A 16,449-nucleotide genomic window follows, 5' to 3' on the forward strand; every position below is an offset into this window, starting at 1 on the left:
AACAAACACAATGGATGAAGGCAGAGTCAGGGGAAGAGGAATTTGATGCAGAGGAGTGGAGAAAAGCTGGCCCTGGAAGAAGAGGAGCAGGCCAATGAGGAAGAGGAGAAGGCCAACATGGGAGAGGAGAAGGTCCAGGAGGGAGAGCAAGACAACCTCGCACCATCATTACGGACGAGATGCGAGCAACAGCTCAGCGACATGATGCCGCACAGTGATTGTGGTGTGTGTGTGGTGTGAATAACGTAAATAAAAAAACTTCACACCCTGATCATGTTTCCGAGAGTACTGTTGTGTGCGATAGATTCTGTTTTTGCATTGAGTTGTGTTACAGTAGTGTACGTACATGCAGGATTTTCTATAGATTTATACTACTCATATGAAACTCACAAATCTAAATGCCTAATCCTCTGCAGAGATCTACGACGATCCGTTACTGTATAGTTTCTAAAATATGCATTGGCAGTTATGAAACAAAGAACCTTCTCACAAATTGAGCATTGTGTTTTCAATTGTTTTGCTGTAGTGTGTAATGCTGCGTATAGTGTTTACAGTTTTGACAGCTTCGAGCTGCTCTCTTGGTGTGGGAGTTTGAGTTTTGCAGTGGGAAGGTGTGGTTGTGTTTATGTAGCTTTAGAGAAGGGTGTTGTGTTTGGACATTGGGGGACCTGGTGGTAACGTTTGTGACATGTGTTTTAGCATTTGAGAAAAACTGTAATAATAGTAATAACTAGTTAAAGATGGGAGCTGACAAATTCATTGTTAAAATTTTGACTTTACATCTATTTTTGTTTTAGTTCTATTTTAGCTGCCAAATTTTGTAATTGTCTTGAATCAATATTTATAAGTATTAGTATATAGTAGTATATAATATATTAGCGTTATTAGATAGCTGCTTCTTTGTACTTAGGTTAATGTTTGTGCAAATCTTAGAATATTGCAGGGAGAAATTACTGTGGTATCATTTGTCTTCTTTGAGTGCATACTAGTGGTATTTAAGGTTTATTGCAGCCAAAGGTATATGCAGAGGGCTAAATAATGTCACACAGTGACTAATATGTTGTAGCTGTGTTTGAGATTGTAGGGTAGGCCTTGGATTGTAAAGGACTGAAGCGGCTGCAAGAATATTATAGCAATAAAGGCCTATGCACAACAGACATGTAAAATCAGTGGACATATTTTATGTGTTAAAACTAGTTTTCAGACTCAACTATTCTTAATGCAGCTGTTTACACCAACCGTGTAACTGGTGGAATTTATTTTTTCAAACCAAGCTCGATTCTTTTTAAATTTTCAGAACCAGTACTGATAAAAAAAATGATTTGGGAAATAGTAGAGTAATCCTATTTAATCTCAGACCCACAGCTACAGTAGATGCTGCTCTGGGTCAGTGGGCACTCTAAAAGGATTTCACTGCCTCCTTAGATGTGGTCCCAACTCTGCCAGCAAGAGCTCAAACTGTCCCACTGACATCCTGAAATATGTATAAAAGCCATTATACAGCTTTAACTCCTGGATCAAACCATGCCAGTCTCCCTGCTGCTGCTTCTCCTCAGAATTGGATGGAACGGAATTTCAGCTTCTTACATTTGTTGTTTAGAAACATCACGGCCAGCTCATGATCACTACATGTTGACTTCATTTTCTTACAGTGTGGTTTTGTTTTCTGCCAGTCCAGAAGTGGCACTTCTGGATGGATGCAAACTGCATTTCGTTGCCTTGTACTTGTGACATGTGCAATGACAATAAAGTTGAATTCTATTCTATTCTATTCTTGGTACCTAGTCTCACACTAAGTTTTGTAGAGGCTGTGTTCAACTGCCGAAAGACCACTTTGTTTTTGTGATGTATACTATAACTATTTTGGTTATTTTTTATTTCTATTATTATTTAGCAGTGTTTAAAGTGGGATCTGGCAGGTGGAGAAACCGAGATCAGGGTTAACAATGCAGTAATACAGGGAGATGACTCACCTGGAAATAAGTTGCATAATTATTTTTTTAAGCTGCAGTAGATTTTTTCCCTCATCTGTATCAACAGCAGGTTATTGTAGTATATTGATCTGGACCAGTCTGAATAACCCCATGAGGGGGCAGCAAATGCAAAGCAACCAATAAGCTGTCTCCCAGCATAGTGTGGGGGCTTTTTTGGCAGGGGTCATGCACTGGGTCATCCTCCCTTTGATCAAGACAGCTGTGTGATTCCAGTCTAAACATCTGTGTAATGCTATTCTTAGTAACCATTAAAAGTGAGGAAGGTCTCCATTATACAGAGATCTATATATTTATTAAATTTCCTGACTTGCTTGGGCTCACTCTGCTGAGCTGCCCGGGACCTCTGACCATATAGTTTTTATTTTGTATGTATTCATTTTTTAAATTAATTATTGTATTGCTCCAATTTCCAGGTATTTTCAGGTATTTAGGGATTACCCACTATATTTCACCCATTTACTGGGGTAGCTATAGTCTAGTCCAGTCTGCATGCAAAAGTGTCCTTGGGCAAGATACTAACCCCAAGTTGCTCTCCAATGCATCCATTAATGTGTTAATATGTGTATTAATCTGTGTGAATGAATAAAAAGAAGTGCTTGTATGAATCGGTGAATGAGGTACCTTCTATAAAACACTTCGATTACTCAGGTAGAGAAGAAAAGCTTTAGGACAAGGACACGCCCTAGAGATGAAAAGGAATACAGAAATGAGACTGACTTCAGGACAGGACAAAACCAGGACAGACTGGACACAAAGGGGAATTAACACAGTTAAACAAGGAACTAGAAACAAAACACAGAGGCACTAGCAAGAGCTATACTCAAGACTAAATAATGCAGAACTAAATTTAAAAGCAACAAATTATGAGCCCAAAACAAAAACTCAAAATACTTGGTAGAAACCCGGGGACATGACCAGTCCATTTACCATTACCACCCAAACTTTTTTTTTTCTTTTTTCATTTTTTTAATGTGTTCATTACAGCTTTAAATATCTATATACAATCATCCATTTATGTATAATGATATTTGTTGTTATTTTTATCATTATTATTGTTATTATTACAATAAACTTTGTTTAACTCAGAAGTCCCACTGACATCAAAACCCTTTTTAATGGAGACCTGTCCAAGGTAACAGCTATATAAACTCAGTACATCTAGAAAAACATCATCTAATATTATCACCTCTCGAGACATCTCCACTGTGTTCCTGATGATGTATAAATTCAGCACTAGATGTAAGCATGTTTAAGTTCAAGTTCATCCCATACACAAGCATAGTTACACACAAAGGGATCCATGAGGAGGAGCATAGAGGATTATTATTGGTACTAAAACAGAAAATGTTACAAAGGTAAACTGGTTTATGTAATTTACTCAGTATTAGTTTATAGAAAAAATTATACCAGCTATGGCCAACTGACCAAATCATAAAGAACATGTAATGAACATGAGTCGAGTCTGGCTGTGGAACTTGCTGCACTGTCTATCTGCTATCTTGGTGTTGTTAAAGGCAAACTTATTTAAAATACCTATGAAAATAATTTCATACTTGAAGTTTTGTCCACATGCAAATACCCTTTAAATTTGTCCTGATGTGTAGTTTGCTTTGATGAGACTTTCTGGAGGCTGATGGTGAAGTGGGATTTAATTTTTGACACAAGCAGATCAGGTGGTAGAAAGGGTAGAAATACTTCTGTCATTTTGTTGCTTTCTACAAGACAGCCAAAATCATTCAGTTTTTCTCAATCTTTTTTTTAAAACTGCTACTTTAAAACCTTAAAAACCTTAAACCTGAAAGGAAATCCGATTGCAATTTCAGAAGTGCACATTTCAGTGTTTTAAGGTTTTTTGACAGTAAAAACGATCAAGTTTATATGGGAAACACAAAAATAGTTTACTTCTTTCTTTGGTTTAATTTTAACTTAAGCAGGTGAGTACCTGTTAACATGTGCTATACAAGTGCAGATTGTTTACATTTTTTTCTTTATTCTTTGTCCTCTTTGTCTCTTAAGTTCCTCCCACCATTATTAGGCTGAAGGAGCCAGAACGCCGCCATGACACGTGCATTGAGTTTACCGTTCGTGGTTCACCCCACCCAGTCTTACGATGGTTCTATCAAGATAAGGTATATTTTTAATTTCATGCTCGTAAATATATTGTGCACTATTTTTTATTTTTATTTTGTTTGATAAAAATGTGTTGTGTTGTTACTCTCTGTAAAAGGAAATATCATTTATGAAAAAACTGAATTTCTATGCTCATCAAAAAAGCGGTTACACTTACAGCCCCTTAGTTAGTATTTACTCAGTACATTATAGTAAATTGTTGGGTAAATGCCACTGGGAAGAAGTAAATATTTAAAAAAAAAAAAGACATACTCATCAACTCTAATACAAGTACTGCGAGGTTGTGACTGGTTTAGGTTGAAAGTAACTCAGCAACCATTTATTAGAAACATATTGTCTGTAAAGCTTCAATTCCACTTACAATTGTAGTGGGGGGGTGATCGTGGCTCAGGGGGTTGGGAATCGCATCTGTAACCGGAAGGTCGCCGGTTCGATCCCTGGGCTCTCTGTCCTGGTCGTTGTGTCCCTGGGCAAGACACTTTTGCCTACTGGTGTTGGCCAGAGGGGCCGATGGCACGATATGGCAGCCTCACTTCTGTCAGTCTGCCCCAGGGCAGCTGTGGCTACAACTATAGCTTGCCTCCACCAGTGTGTGAATGTGAGAGTGAATGAATAGTGGTATTGTAAAGCGCTTTGGGTGCCTTGAAAAGCGCTATATAAATCCAATCCATTATTATAATCCATTATTATCCAAGGTTTATTTTGGTAATTATAATAACCTTACTATGGATTATATAAAGTTGAAAATAGTCCTTTCAAATTTTAGTTTTTGGGTTTGTTTCATGTACCACAGAAATGCTAAATTTGTTTTTTGTAATCCTAAATGGGGATGAGATAGGATTAGAACTGAGCATATGAGTGGGACAGTTCAGGTTTTGAGGCAAGACTGAAATGGTTTGGATATGTGCAGATGAGGGGTACAGGGAACTTTCATGGATTAAGTGGAGGAGGACAAGCAGAGGGTTGGTGTGACAGAGGAGGATTCTAGAAATAAGAAGAGATGGAGGCAGTTGATCTGCTGTGACTTCTAAAGGGAGCAGCTGACAGAAGAAGAAAAGTTATTTCTGATTAAATATTCATATTTCCTGTGGCACCCCTCAGACTTGTTGCTGTTTCCCCATGTGACAAGTCCTTTGAAAGATCCTGGAAACAACCGTGCTAGTATGTATGTGGCATTGCAGTTAGAGTTTAAAAACAGGAGGTGACTGACACTAAGCATAAAAATACAATTTGGGTCCACTGAATCATAATGCAATATGAATTAGCAAATGCTAGATATGTTGCTCTATTTTATGAAATGCAGGAGAAAAGGTTTGTTTAACAGTCCAAATGTTACACAGAAGCTACCATAACTGTTTCCATGTCATTTTCTTCACATCATTACCTCAAAACAGCCAAAAGGGCAATGTTTGGAACATAGGGGAAGATGAATTACAATTAATATCAAATATCATCCATTGTTATCAGCTTATTAATATATTTTATTTAGACTTCTATCTAGCTTTATCATTACATTTCTGAGGGACTACTATTTGCTGTTTGGTTTAAGAAAAAACCTGCTTTGTTAACTACCAACAATAACTACTAGGGTTTTAGAAAAAAATATTAAACTTACTTTTAAAGTAAAGGTTTCTACAAAGTCTTAGAAGAAATGTTACAGAGCTCTGTATACTGTATCATGCACATAAGTTTTCAGGGCTGTAGCTGATCTCTTTCACATCAATCCTTGTCATTTTTTCACAATGTAGGAAATTTCCCACACTGAGTATGTGCGTCCTGACATGGATATTTACCTGGACTACATAGAGGGATGCCTAACCTTTAAAAACCCAACACACCACAATAATGGCAATTATACTCTGGAGGCCAGAAACTACCTGGGCATAGCCACCAGTACTGTGTATGGGCACTTCCTGGAAAAGCCTTTTGGTAAGTTCAATCATTTAGAGTTATACTAAAGTAAATCAAAAGCTTTGCCTTCACCCCAGCTGTGTCTTCACCACAGCACCTGCATCACTGTCGGCACTACATCAATCTGTCAGTCACCTGCTCCAGTTTCCCCTTACTTTTGAACAAGACTCAGAGAAAGGGCAGTACATTTTGAGTGGGCACTCCATCCTTTTCTGATTGAGAGCCGTGGCTTTGAATGTCGAGTTCCTAATTCTTTTTCCTGCCAGTTCAGATGAGCTGCAAACCATCTTAGTATTGGCTGGAAGTCAAACCACGGTTCTCCGTCTGGGAATCCGATAGTTTGCATTGTTTCTTCTGAATCCGAGGTTTTACTAATTGCATCCAGTCCAATACCCTGGCATAGATCTACCTAGGGAGGCTGAGGAATGGGATCCTCTTGTAGCTGGAGCACATTTTCCAGTCCCTTTCTTAAAAGGTTTAAATGTCATCCATTTCTGCCAGTCCAGAGAGAAATCTACATGTATCATTGCAGATGTGTTCCATGCCATTTCTATTTTATCAAAATCTTTCACAAACTAGAACAAGAAGAATGTTTATCCTGTAAAAGTTACACAACCTTTTTGGGCTACAGCACCATAGGGTCCCACTCTTGCAAGTGCCCCCTGTTAAAGTGAACATGGAAGTTTCAAATGTATCAGTTGTCTGAATCAAGGAAAAATCTTTACTCTTGAACATGATCCTGAATTATTAGTCTGCATGGTGATCGAATGTTAAACAATGGCAATAATGAAACTCAAAAACTGCTTTGCCACATTAAAAGTAATATTCAAACAAACAAAACATGCAATGTTCCCTGTCTAATTTAGCCTTGTACCACAAGGAACCACTGCATTATTCTGCTGCTTTCAAGCTCAGTTTTCAGTTTTGTTTAGAACCTTTGCAGGAAAAAGTAAAAAAAACCCAAAACAACAAGTTTCTGCTAAAGGGACATTTTAGTTCCCTGTGCTTTATCAGAGATTACGATCAAGCACACTGTCATGATTTAGCATTCGGTTCGACTCAGTGTCACAGTTTTCTTATAAAACAAAACATGCTCTAATCATCGCCCTGTGTTAGTACTGGATGTAGTTGTGAAATAATGCTTATATTTAGCCTAAGTGTAAATTAGATGCGGAGAAATTAGAAAAGTCATACAGGATATGATAAGCTCCTTAGTAATGTTATTTATTTCCAAATTTTTCACATCTTCAGTTTTAAGTCATTTTCAGTCATTTACACGCTTTCTTTGAAGTGATGCCGTAGGTTGTTTGATCAGATTCCTTTGTAGAGTATGCCTTACAGAGGATCTTTTCCAATCATCACTTTTTCTCTTCTCTTTCTTTTATAGATGATTACGATTATGGTGAGTTTTATTATCCATCAATACATTATCAGAATCAGAATACTTTATTGATCACTAGGGGAAATTATGTAGTTTTCCATTTCATTTGTTTTCCTTTAAAAAAAAAACAAACAATACAATGAAAAGCCCAACAATCATTTGACCCCCTATGAGCAAGCACTTTAGTGATGGTGGGAAAGAAAAACTCCCTTGTAACAGGAAGAAACCTTCAGCAGAATCAGGCTTACAGAACTGGCAGCCATCTGCCGTGTGAGGGGAGGAAGACAAAGACACACTGTGGAAAAGAGTCAGGGATTATTAATAAATAATAATCATTGAATTCGGAGAGGTGCATAAACACAAAGTGAGTGAAAAAGCTGAAACACTCAAGGCATCATGGGAATGGCCCAGCAGCCTAGAGCTATTGCAACTGATCTAAGGGAGGATTCAGGGTCAAGCCCTAACTAATTCCTTACTAACGCTAATAACATTTACAATAATAGATTACAGATTATTTGGGAATAAATTTCATTGGAGTAAATGTCTTTCTGAAAGTGGTCTAACTAAATTTAAGGATATAATTCCCTCACTGTCAACTTGAGTGTCATGTGCTAACACAATACAGAACAGCTTCCTGAACTCGACTCCCACAGAGGTAAATTATATTACTAATAGTTTTACATCTTCACTGTGTAAGACTCCATACTGTGGTTCCTCTGGGAAACACTACCAGTACTTGAATCATTGGTATAACTCTTAAACACACACCTTAGAGCAAATAACTCATATGCTGAAGATGAAGTGGTGCTTGTTTATGTAATTACAGACCCCTCTTCACACACCAAGGTTTAATATGGAGTAATGCAGGCCGTGGCAGATAGTTGCTCCTCCAATGAGCCTGGTTCTGTTTGAGGTTTCTTCCTGATAAAGGGGATGTTTTCCTTCCCAATGTCACCAAAGTGCTTGTTCAAAGGGGTTCATCTCATAGGTGGGTGTTTCCTCTGTTTTCTCTGTATTATTGTAGGGTCCCTTATCTTACAATAAAAAGCCCCATGAGGAAATTACTGTTGTGATTTAGCAGTATATAAATAAAACTGAATTGAGTTGAATTGTTGCATGTATTATTTTTTGTTGTTTTGTCTAACATTATGAAAAAAAACATTCAACAAACGAAACTGTTCAGCAGCAGAAATCATATCAAGCAAAACTGCAAGAATTTGTTAATAATGTGTGATTTCTTTCTTTTTCTTAAAGGACCCACAGAAAAAGGTGAGTGGAATAAGATGCCACCGCCTAAAATGAGTCAGTTATGTTGCCCCAAACACTAACCAGCTACACCCAACAACTAAGAGATGCACCTGTACTTTACCTCTGCCTGGGAAAACAAACTAACATTTTTTGTGTTTTTCTTACAGTAATTCCAACTGCAGAGACTCACATACCGGAGGAAGATACTTTTGGGGTAAGAGAAACTGTCTGCCGCCTACAGTGCAGTTTTTAGACCCCTTCCCAGGCATCTCAACTGCCATTCACATCTTGCATCAGGTGATTTCAGTGGGTCAAATAATAGGGTGAGCTAAGGTCTCCCAATCGTTTCACCCGAAACCTCTGCTGATAATGACCCACAGCTTTTTTCACACCTTGGCATGTGGTGAGGCACATGATTGATAGTGGGCTGACGACCCTCATATCTAGGGATTAAATACTTGGGATTCTTCACCATTTGGTTTTAGAACTTAAAAATCTTACTAGTTCAAAGATTACTGCCTGCTGAAGACAGTATTTTGTGATGTTTGTGGGTCTAAAGATACTGAGTCCTCGCTCCTGAAAATACTTTAGAAGTCAGGTACTTTCAATTCAATGCCATGAAACTGTGTGACTGTGACGTTTAGACTTCATGTGATTTGCAGGTATCCATAGCAGTGGGCCTGGCAGGATTTGCCCTAAGTTTAATGCTGGTGGTTCTCTTTCTTCTCATCAACAAGTATGGTGGACGATCCAAGTTTGGCATGAAAGGTAAGAGCGAATGTATTTTTAGTCTTTCTGCTCTGTCTTTGATCTGGAATAAAAATCCAGATCCAGATGTGAATTGTATAATAATAATAATAATAATACATTTTATTTGAGGGCGCCTTTCAGAAACCCAAGGTCACCTTACAAAAACACAATTAATAAAAGGAACAATAGTCATAAAATACATAAAATAAGTTAAAATTACAAAACAGAGCGTGACAACAGATAAAATCAGCATTAAAGCGAATAAGCCAGTTTAAACAGATGTGTTTTGAGCTGTGTCTTAAATACGGAGAGGGAGTCAATATTTCTTAGTGCAGGAGGAAGAGAGTTCCAGAGCCGAGGAGCAGAGCGACTGAAAGCTCTGTTCCCCATAGTGATAAGGTGTGAGGACGGAACAGTAAGATGAATAGCAGATGATGATCTGAGAGTGCGGGAAACAGTGGTGATATGGAGCAGGTCACACAAATATGAAGGAGCAGATTTATGGATACACTTGTATGCAAGAAGTAAGATTTTAAAATTTATCCTGGCTTCTATGGGCAACCAGTGAAGCTGCTGAAGAACTGGGGTAATATGAGCACTTAACGGAGTGCAAGTTATGACCCGAGCTGCAGAATTTTGAAGAAGTTGGAGTTTATGAAGGGACCTTTTAGGGAGACCAAATAGGAGGGAATTACAGTAATCAATACGGGATGTAATAAGACTATGGACAAGGATGGCAGCAGCATGGGGAGTAAGGAAGGGACGGAGTCGGTGAATATTACGTAAATGGAAGTAAGCAGACCGTGTTATGTAATTAATGTGAGACTGGAATGAAAGAGTATTATCAAGTATGACACCCAAACTCTTAACCTGAGGGGAGGGAAGGGTGGGAGAATTTTCAACGTTAATGGAAAAGCTGTGGGATTTGGTTAAGATAGATGGTGTACCAACAAGTAAAACTTCAGTTTTATTACTGTTAAGTTGAGGAAATTGGAGGAGAACCAGGATCTAATCTCAATAAGACAGTCTGAGAGGGAGGTAGGTGGGAGGGATGAATTGGGTTTAGAAGAAAGGTAGAGCTGGGTGTCATCGGCATAACAGTGAAAATTTATATTATATTTTCGGAATATATAACCAAGAGGAAGCATATAAATAATGAATAAAAGAGGCCCCAATACTGAACCCTGGGGCACACCAGCAGAAACAGGATAGAGAGCTGAAGAATGGGATTTAAGTTGGATAAACTGAGTGCGGTCTGAGAGATAGGAGGTAAACCAGGTAAGTGGGGTATGACTAATACCAATGGAAGCTAACCGGTTCAGGAGAATATTGTGAGAAATGGTATCAAACGCCGCACTAAGATCAAGAAGGATGAGAATGGATGAAGGTGGGCAGCAGAAAGAGGAGCTCACAGTGCTGATTGTAGTCGTTCTAAATCTGCACTATAGCAATAAAATTGAACTGAATCCTTAGAAGGAAATATTAAAAGTGTGAAATCTGCTTTGCTCGTTTTTTCATTGTGTGCACACACTCATATGAGTATATAGTGTGGTGGGCTGCAGAAAATTGCAGATAATATTTGTGACATACTATGCAAACATGGTACTATACTATGCAAGCAATACAAGTGCAATCAAGACCAAATGGAGGAACAATGGAAGAACACATAGGAGACAACAAAGTGCCAAAAAAACAGTTTGACTGTTTGGCCAGTCTGGGCGTTTTTTCACCTTTGACCTCTACAGCATCTTTCTTTTCCCTCTTTGTCACTTGATGCATGCTGGGATGAAATCATTTTTTTGGTTGGATAAGACTTTTATTTTATATTATTTACTGACTAGTAAGGAACAACCAGCACAGCATTCTGTTGAAATCTATATGAACTGATTATGATAACATATTGCAAGACTAAGCGATACATTGTGTTGTATGTTATTTGATTAGCTATACTGCTGATGGCAAAGATATTGGGATTTTTAGCTTGCTAAATGTCACAAGTGTGTACAAAAGCAGTACAATTCCTTGGAAATATTGGGAAACAAATGTTTCCATACATAATTTATTCTCCCTATTGTTATTCTGAGAAGCAATTAGAAACGTGCTCTGTATTATTGTAGGGTCTATACCTAACAATGTAAAGTACCTTCAAGCAACTGTTTCTGTGATTTGGCGCTATGTAAATAAAACTGAATTGAATTGAAATCAAAATGTTACATTGAAAATAAATGGGGAGACACTGGTGGTGAAAACTTGACTATAAAAAAATCAACAAAGAGAAGCATGCTACTGGCATGCAGTATGGGTGGAACGGGTACACTGAGTAGCATGTGGCCTTTGCCGTGCAGCAGTACACACTCCTAGCTGAGTGTCTGCAGCAGAACAGAGGTTTCAAGCTACAGCATGTCAACTCACACACTGCCATCATGAGGTGGTATCTAGAGGTGGGTGTTTGCACACATCAAATCTAGAAATAGTGAAAGTAAACTGTCCACAGAATGCTCATGTTTACCAGCCTGACTCATATCAGTGGATTCAAAAGGGATTAGAGTGGGAAAAGGTCCAGGCATGATGAGTCAAGCTTGGATTTTTCTCAGTTTCACATTGTCACTCTGTTTGGTTGGAGAGTTTATGTGCTTCAGTTCAAACCAAATTTTCTTTTTAGTGTCTTGATGAGAATTAAAGTTACTAGACAATTTTTATTTCTTCTGTGCACCAACACAATCCACAAATCAAACAATTGAGATGTGATTGAAGTGCAGCTTTTACGTTTTTAATTTAAAGGGTTTCACAAAGGTGTAAAAGAGAGAGGCAACAAAAGCCCTATTAGATGAATGTTTTCTATCCTGAAACTGCTGTCAGGCAGCTTTTTCTGAAGAGAAACTGACAAAAAAATGGTGTTTCACCTTGCAGAAGGCACAATCACTTTGTGACTTGTGTGTAGGTTCATTCTTAATAAAACTAAAGGCTGTTAAATATTGGAGTTGCAAAGATACCCTGTGCTCTCTGAGGTAAAATGAGTTGAACTACTTAAGGTGATGATGTTCTTACACAAATGAGAAACCCCATAGTTGCAGTTATTGTGATTATTATTAGCTTTGACAGTATGCACACAGGTCAGAGCTCAGTGATGGGTGACCATTAACTGTGATACTTATTGGGACAATTTCTCATCAACAGAGAAATACTGAGTGTATCACTTCATCTTCACATTGCTGTACTGCAGTGTAGTTAGATTACAGTTGTTTCGTAGTCTCCACAGAGAGATTGAAAATTTCAAGAATATTGTGCTTCTCCAACATTCCTTAATTGTGTCTCGAACTTTTGGGCACATATTTTGGCAATGAAAGGAAGTTTGGAAATGGGCCTGTAGGTTTTCTTCAGTGGTGTGTCAATGTTTGTTTTTCAGTGGTGGTTGGATAAACCCGTTTAAAGCATCTGGCGACACAACCTGAACGCAAAGAGCAATATATCAGAGTGACTACAGAGGACTGAGGTTTCATTTTGGTCAATATTTCAGATATATCTTCTAAGTCATTTTAAGACCTCATAGGGGTCTTCAAAAGACCCCTATGGAGTAGAACATTGAGGGAACAGTTTACCCAGCCTGGGATAGGATTACCAGGGCTCCCAACCATGGAGCCAGGCCCGGGAAGGGCAAACGTCTGACGGCCAGGCCTTAGTCCATTGGGCCCGGCCTGGTACAACCTGAAAAAGTGACATGAGCTCATCCTCCTGTAGGCCCACCACCCACAGCAGATGCCGTAGGGTTTGGGTGCAATGTGTGTCGGGAGGCAGCCAGGAGCAGGGGCCCTGGCAGACTGATAACCGACTACCAAAACTAATGGGACATGGAATGTTACCTCCCAGGTGGGGAAGGAGTCTGAGTTAGTGCCTGAGGTTGAGAAGTACTGGCTAGATATAGTGGGGCTCACCTCAACACATGGCTTGGGCTCTCAAACCAGTCTCTTGGAGAGGGGCTGGACTCTGTCTCAGTCTGGAGTTGCCCATGGAGAGAGGTGGTGAGCCGGGGTGGGTATCCTAGTATCAACCCAGTTTCCTGCCTGTACATTTGGGTTTCTCCCAGTGGATGAGCAGGTTTGTTTCCTGCACCTTCAGGTTGGGGAACAGGTCCTGACTGTTGTCTGCGCTTATGCGTTTTATGGCAAACTCCCATAAAACTGTGGATGGATTCAGAGATCCAAGAAGGAGTGCTGGCTTGACTAAAGTGGCACTTTGCTAGTATATTTAAACACAGTGAAAGCAGCACACACTTCCATATCATCACAAAGATATTTCTAGCAAAAAGTTCTCCAACTTTTCTCCACCAGTAATGTGTCAAGAGTACTTGGTATGTGCAATAGGCAAGCTGTCAAGGCTAAAAAACAAACAAACCATCAAATAAAAGACATTATAATCACTAATAAAAATGTCCAGGCCAAGTGACAGAATCATTGTTGGTTGGCTGGGCCAGCTATGTGTTTACCGAGTCACATGTTGAATAAAATGAAAAGATTCTAGAAGATTATGAAAGTCAGAAGCTATGGAGCACAAGCTGTAATCAACATGAAAATTTAAACTCCTCAACAGAATGATTCTTTCCAACTTAATGGAGGACAATAAGAAATCACCAAAATACACTAAGAAACTCACAGCTGATCCTGATTGTCTACAGATTAAAATGACATAGAAAGGATGAATCCAACCAATCGTCATCATCTGTATCTCAAAGGATTTAAAAGAAGAATTATTCAACATTTGACAAAAAAAAAAAATTGCTAAAAATGACAGCCAGCAAATGGCAAACAGCATTAATAATTTTGTAAATAATTGTTACAAAGCATAATTAATTGTATCTAATTGATATAGATTATGAAAAGAGATTGTTAGGAGAGTAAATTCAATTCAATTTTATTTATATAGCGCCAAATCACAACAAAAGTCGCCTCAAGGCGCATCATAGATACAGAGAAAAACCCAACAATCATATGATCCCCTATGAGCAAGCACTTTGGCGACAGTGGGAAGGAAAAACTCCCTTTTAACAGGAAGAAACCTCCGGCAGAACCAGGCTCAAGGAGGGGCAGCCATCTGCTGCGACCGGTTGGGGTGAGAGAATGAGATGATAAATGAGATGCCAATTTTACTTTACATTAAAATACATCAGTGACCTATGTCTGGCTCTCAGTGTGATCAGTGTGGCCTGAGTGAAGCCCTAGAGAAACTATGTTTTAATGGCCATGAACACACAGAAACCCAATATGAACCATCTGGCTGTTCACGTGCATGCACGCTCACATTTTGAAGACATTTAGCTTACAGTGAAATGAAGTGTACTGATATTGTGTCACTGTTCACTTCCATTGCTCCAAATGCATGGTTTGTAAAAGAATAAAAAAGGGATGATTCCATTAGGGCTTCATAAATCCTGCTCCTCAGAGACTTTTTGGGGAGAAACTCTCTGGTTTCTTCTAAGAAAGAACATTGGCATCTTTATGTCACTGTACTCTCCTTTTGGTTCCAATAGGCTTGTTATGTCCTCAGGAGACTAAAAAATGTCTGTAATTGAATGTGTTATGGTCAGTCCAGTCCATTCTTTAGTATGACCTTTTTTTTAGTTGTTTTATTCTACTGTAAACCTTGAATGATACCATGCTCTCCCCCCTGTAACATGTTGGTGGACAATTCTTAAGTCACAAAATATCTGAATTGTAACTTTATTGTATTGAGAGGGTTCTTTTTGATTGTGTTTGAGGGATTTAATTTTAGCCCCCCCCTTAACAAGCTGCACATGTTAAAACTATATTCATCTGTGGATTAATCACATATTCTTTTTTTTTATTCAGTTCATTTCTTCAAAGAATGTCATGTTTGCAGTTTGTCAACACTGCTGTAACATTCAAGGCACAAAGCAGCAACCAGCATCACAATGAGTTTGTTGCTGTGACAACTGAGTGTTTTCTCTGAGTTTCCCACCCAAGCCAGTGAAAAGGCTCTGAGTGTTTTAGCCATCTTTATATAGTCCGTCTGTGGCTGTACACTCACTTTTTCGTGAGCGTACAGCCTTTTTTGGCAACTATGACTAAAAAGAGAATTATCTAATAAAGGATAAACAGTTTCGAACTCAAATGTTCTTAAAGGTCAGGAAGTGAACTCACAGCCAAACCTTAATTATAAAAAACTAAAAATGATACAGCAGTCTAGCTGCGTCATTGGTCATATTGTAATTGTTTACACTGATATCTGCGATAGAGATCCAAATATTTGAGTGAAGATGAGGCTGAAATTATTTGAAGTCAGTAGGTAGTGATTTCAAATCAGTTGATCTCGAATCTGCAGTGCATGTTACTATGGAGATTGTACTTCGATAAGTAATCAACAACCTTCATAGTACAGAAAACCCAGGGTTAACCCTGAAGTTACAGAGATAAGGTGAAATCGTGCTTCGTAGTACAGTCCTCTGGGCAGCACAGATACATAAAAACTCTGGACTGACCTACTGAGTAAACAGGTCAGCCCAGCTTTGTGTGACAACTTAGTAGGATTGCTAATAAGGCAGATAAGACAAAGCTGTAGTACTGACAAAATTATTCACTCACCCATCTGAATCACTGAATTCAGAAGTTCCAATAACTTCCACTGCCACAGGTGTATAAAACCAAGCACCTTGGCATCCAGACTGCTTTTGCAAACATTTGTGAAAGAATGGGTCGCTCTCAGGAGCTCAGTAATTTCCATGATACTGTGATAGGATGCCACCTGTGCAAGTCCAACTATGAAATGTCCTCACTACTAAATATCCCACAGTCTACTGTCAACAGAGAGAATTAAAGCACTTTAAACAACTACTGTCACTAAGACAACAATATAATTCATGTTTGCCTTATTTTTATATTTGTCATGTTTGTGACATAAAGTATATCTTGAACTGGCTTTGAAGTACAAGCTGTTTGGATTCTAGTTTGTTGATTGATTGTTATGACTGATTGTTAAGGTTAGCTATATCGTCCTAAAACACAGCCTATTCATTATGTCCTC

The 16,449-nt window shown here is 38.6% G+C and overlaps 1 protein-coding gene across 2 annotated transcripts in view; it reads left to right on the forward strand.

Annotated features, from left to right (window-relative positions):
* The window catches only part of LOC120730306 (NT-3 growth factor receptor-like), a 65,495-nt gene that overhangs the window by 31,837 nt on the left and 17,209 nt on the right, over positions 1-16,449 (forward strand). For both annotated transcript variants that reach the window (XM_040026600.1, XM_040026602.1), the window contains exons 7-12: positions 4,011-4,123; positions 5,873-6,053; positions 7,423-7,437; positions 8,671-8,685; positions 8,832-8,878; positions 9,327-9,432. In XM_040026600.1, coding sequence (XP_039882534.1) covers positions 4,011-4,123; positions 5,873-6,053; positions 7,423-7,437; positions 8,671-8,685; positions 8,832-8,878; positions 9,327-9,432 — 477 coding nt within the window. The remainder of the gene's footprint in view (positions 1-4,010; positions 4,124-5,872; positions 6,054-7,422; positions 7,438-8,670; positions 8,686-8,831; positions 8,879-9,326; positions 9,433-16,449) is intronic.

This window comes from Simochromis diagramma, unplaced genomic scaffold (genome assembly GCF_900408965.1).
Source record: "Simochromis diagramma unplaced genomic scaffold, fSimDia1.1 OVJJ01000293.1, whole genome shotgun sequence".
NCBI lineage: Eukaryota > Metazoa > Chordata > Actinopteri > Cichliformes > Cichlidae > Simochromis > Simochromis diagramma.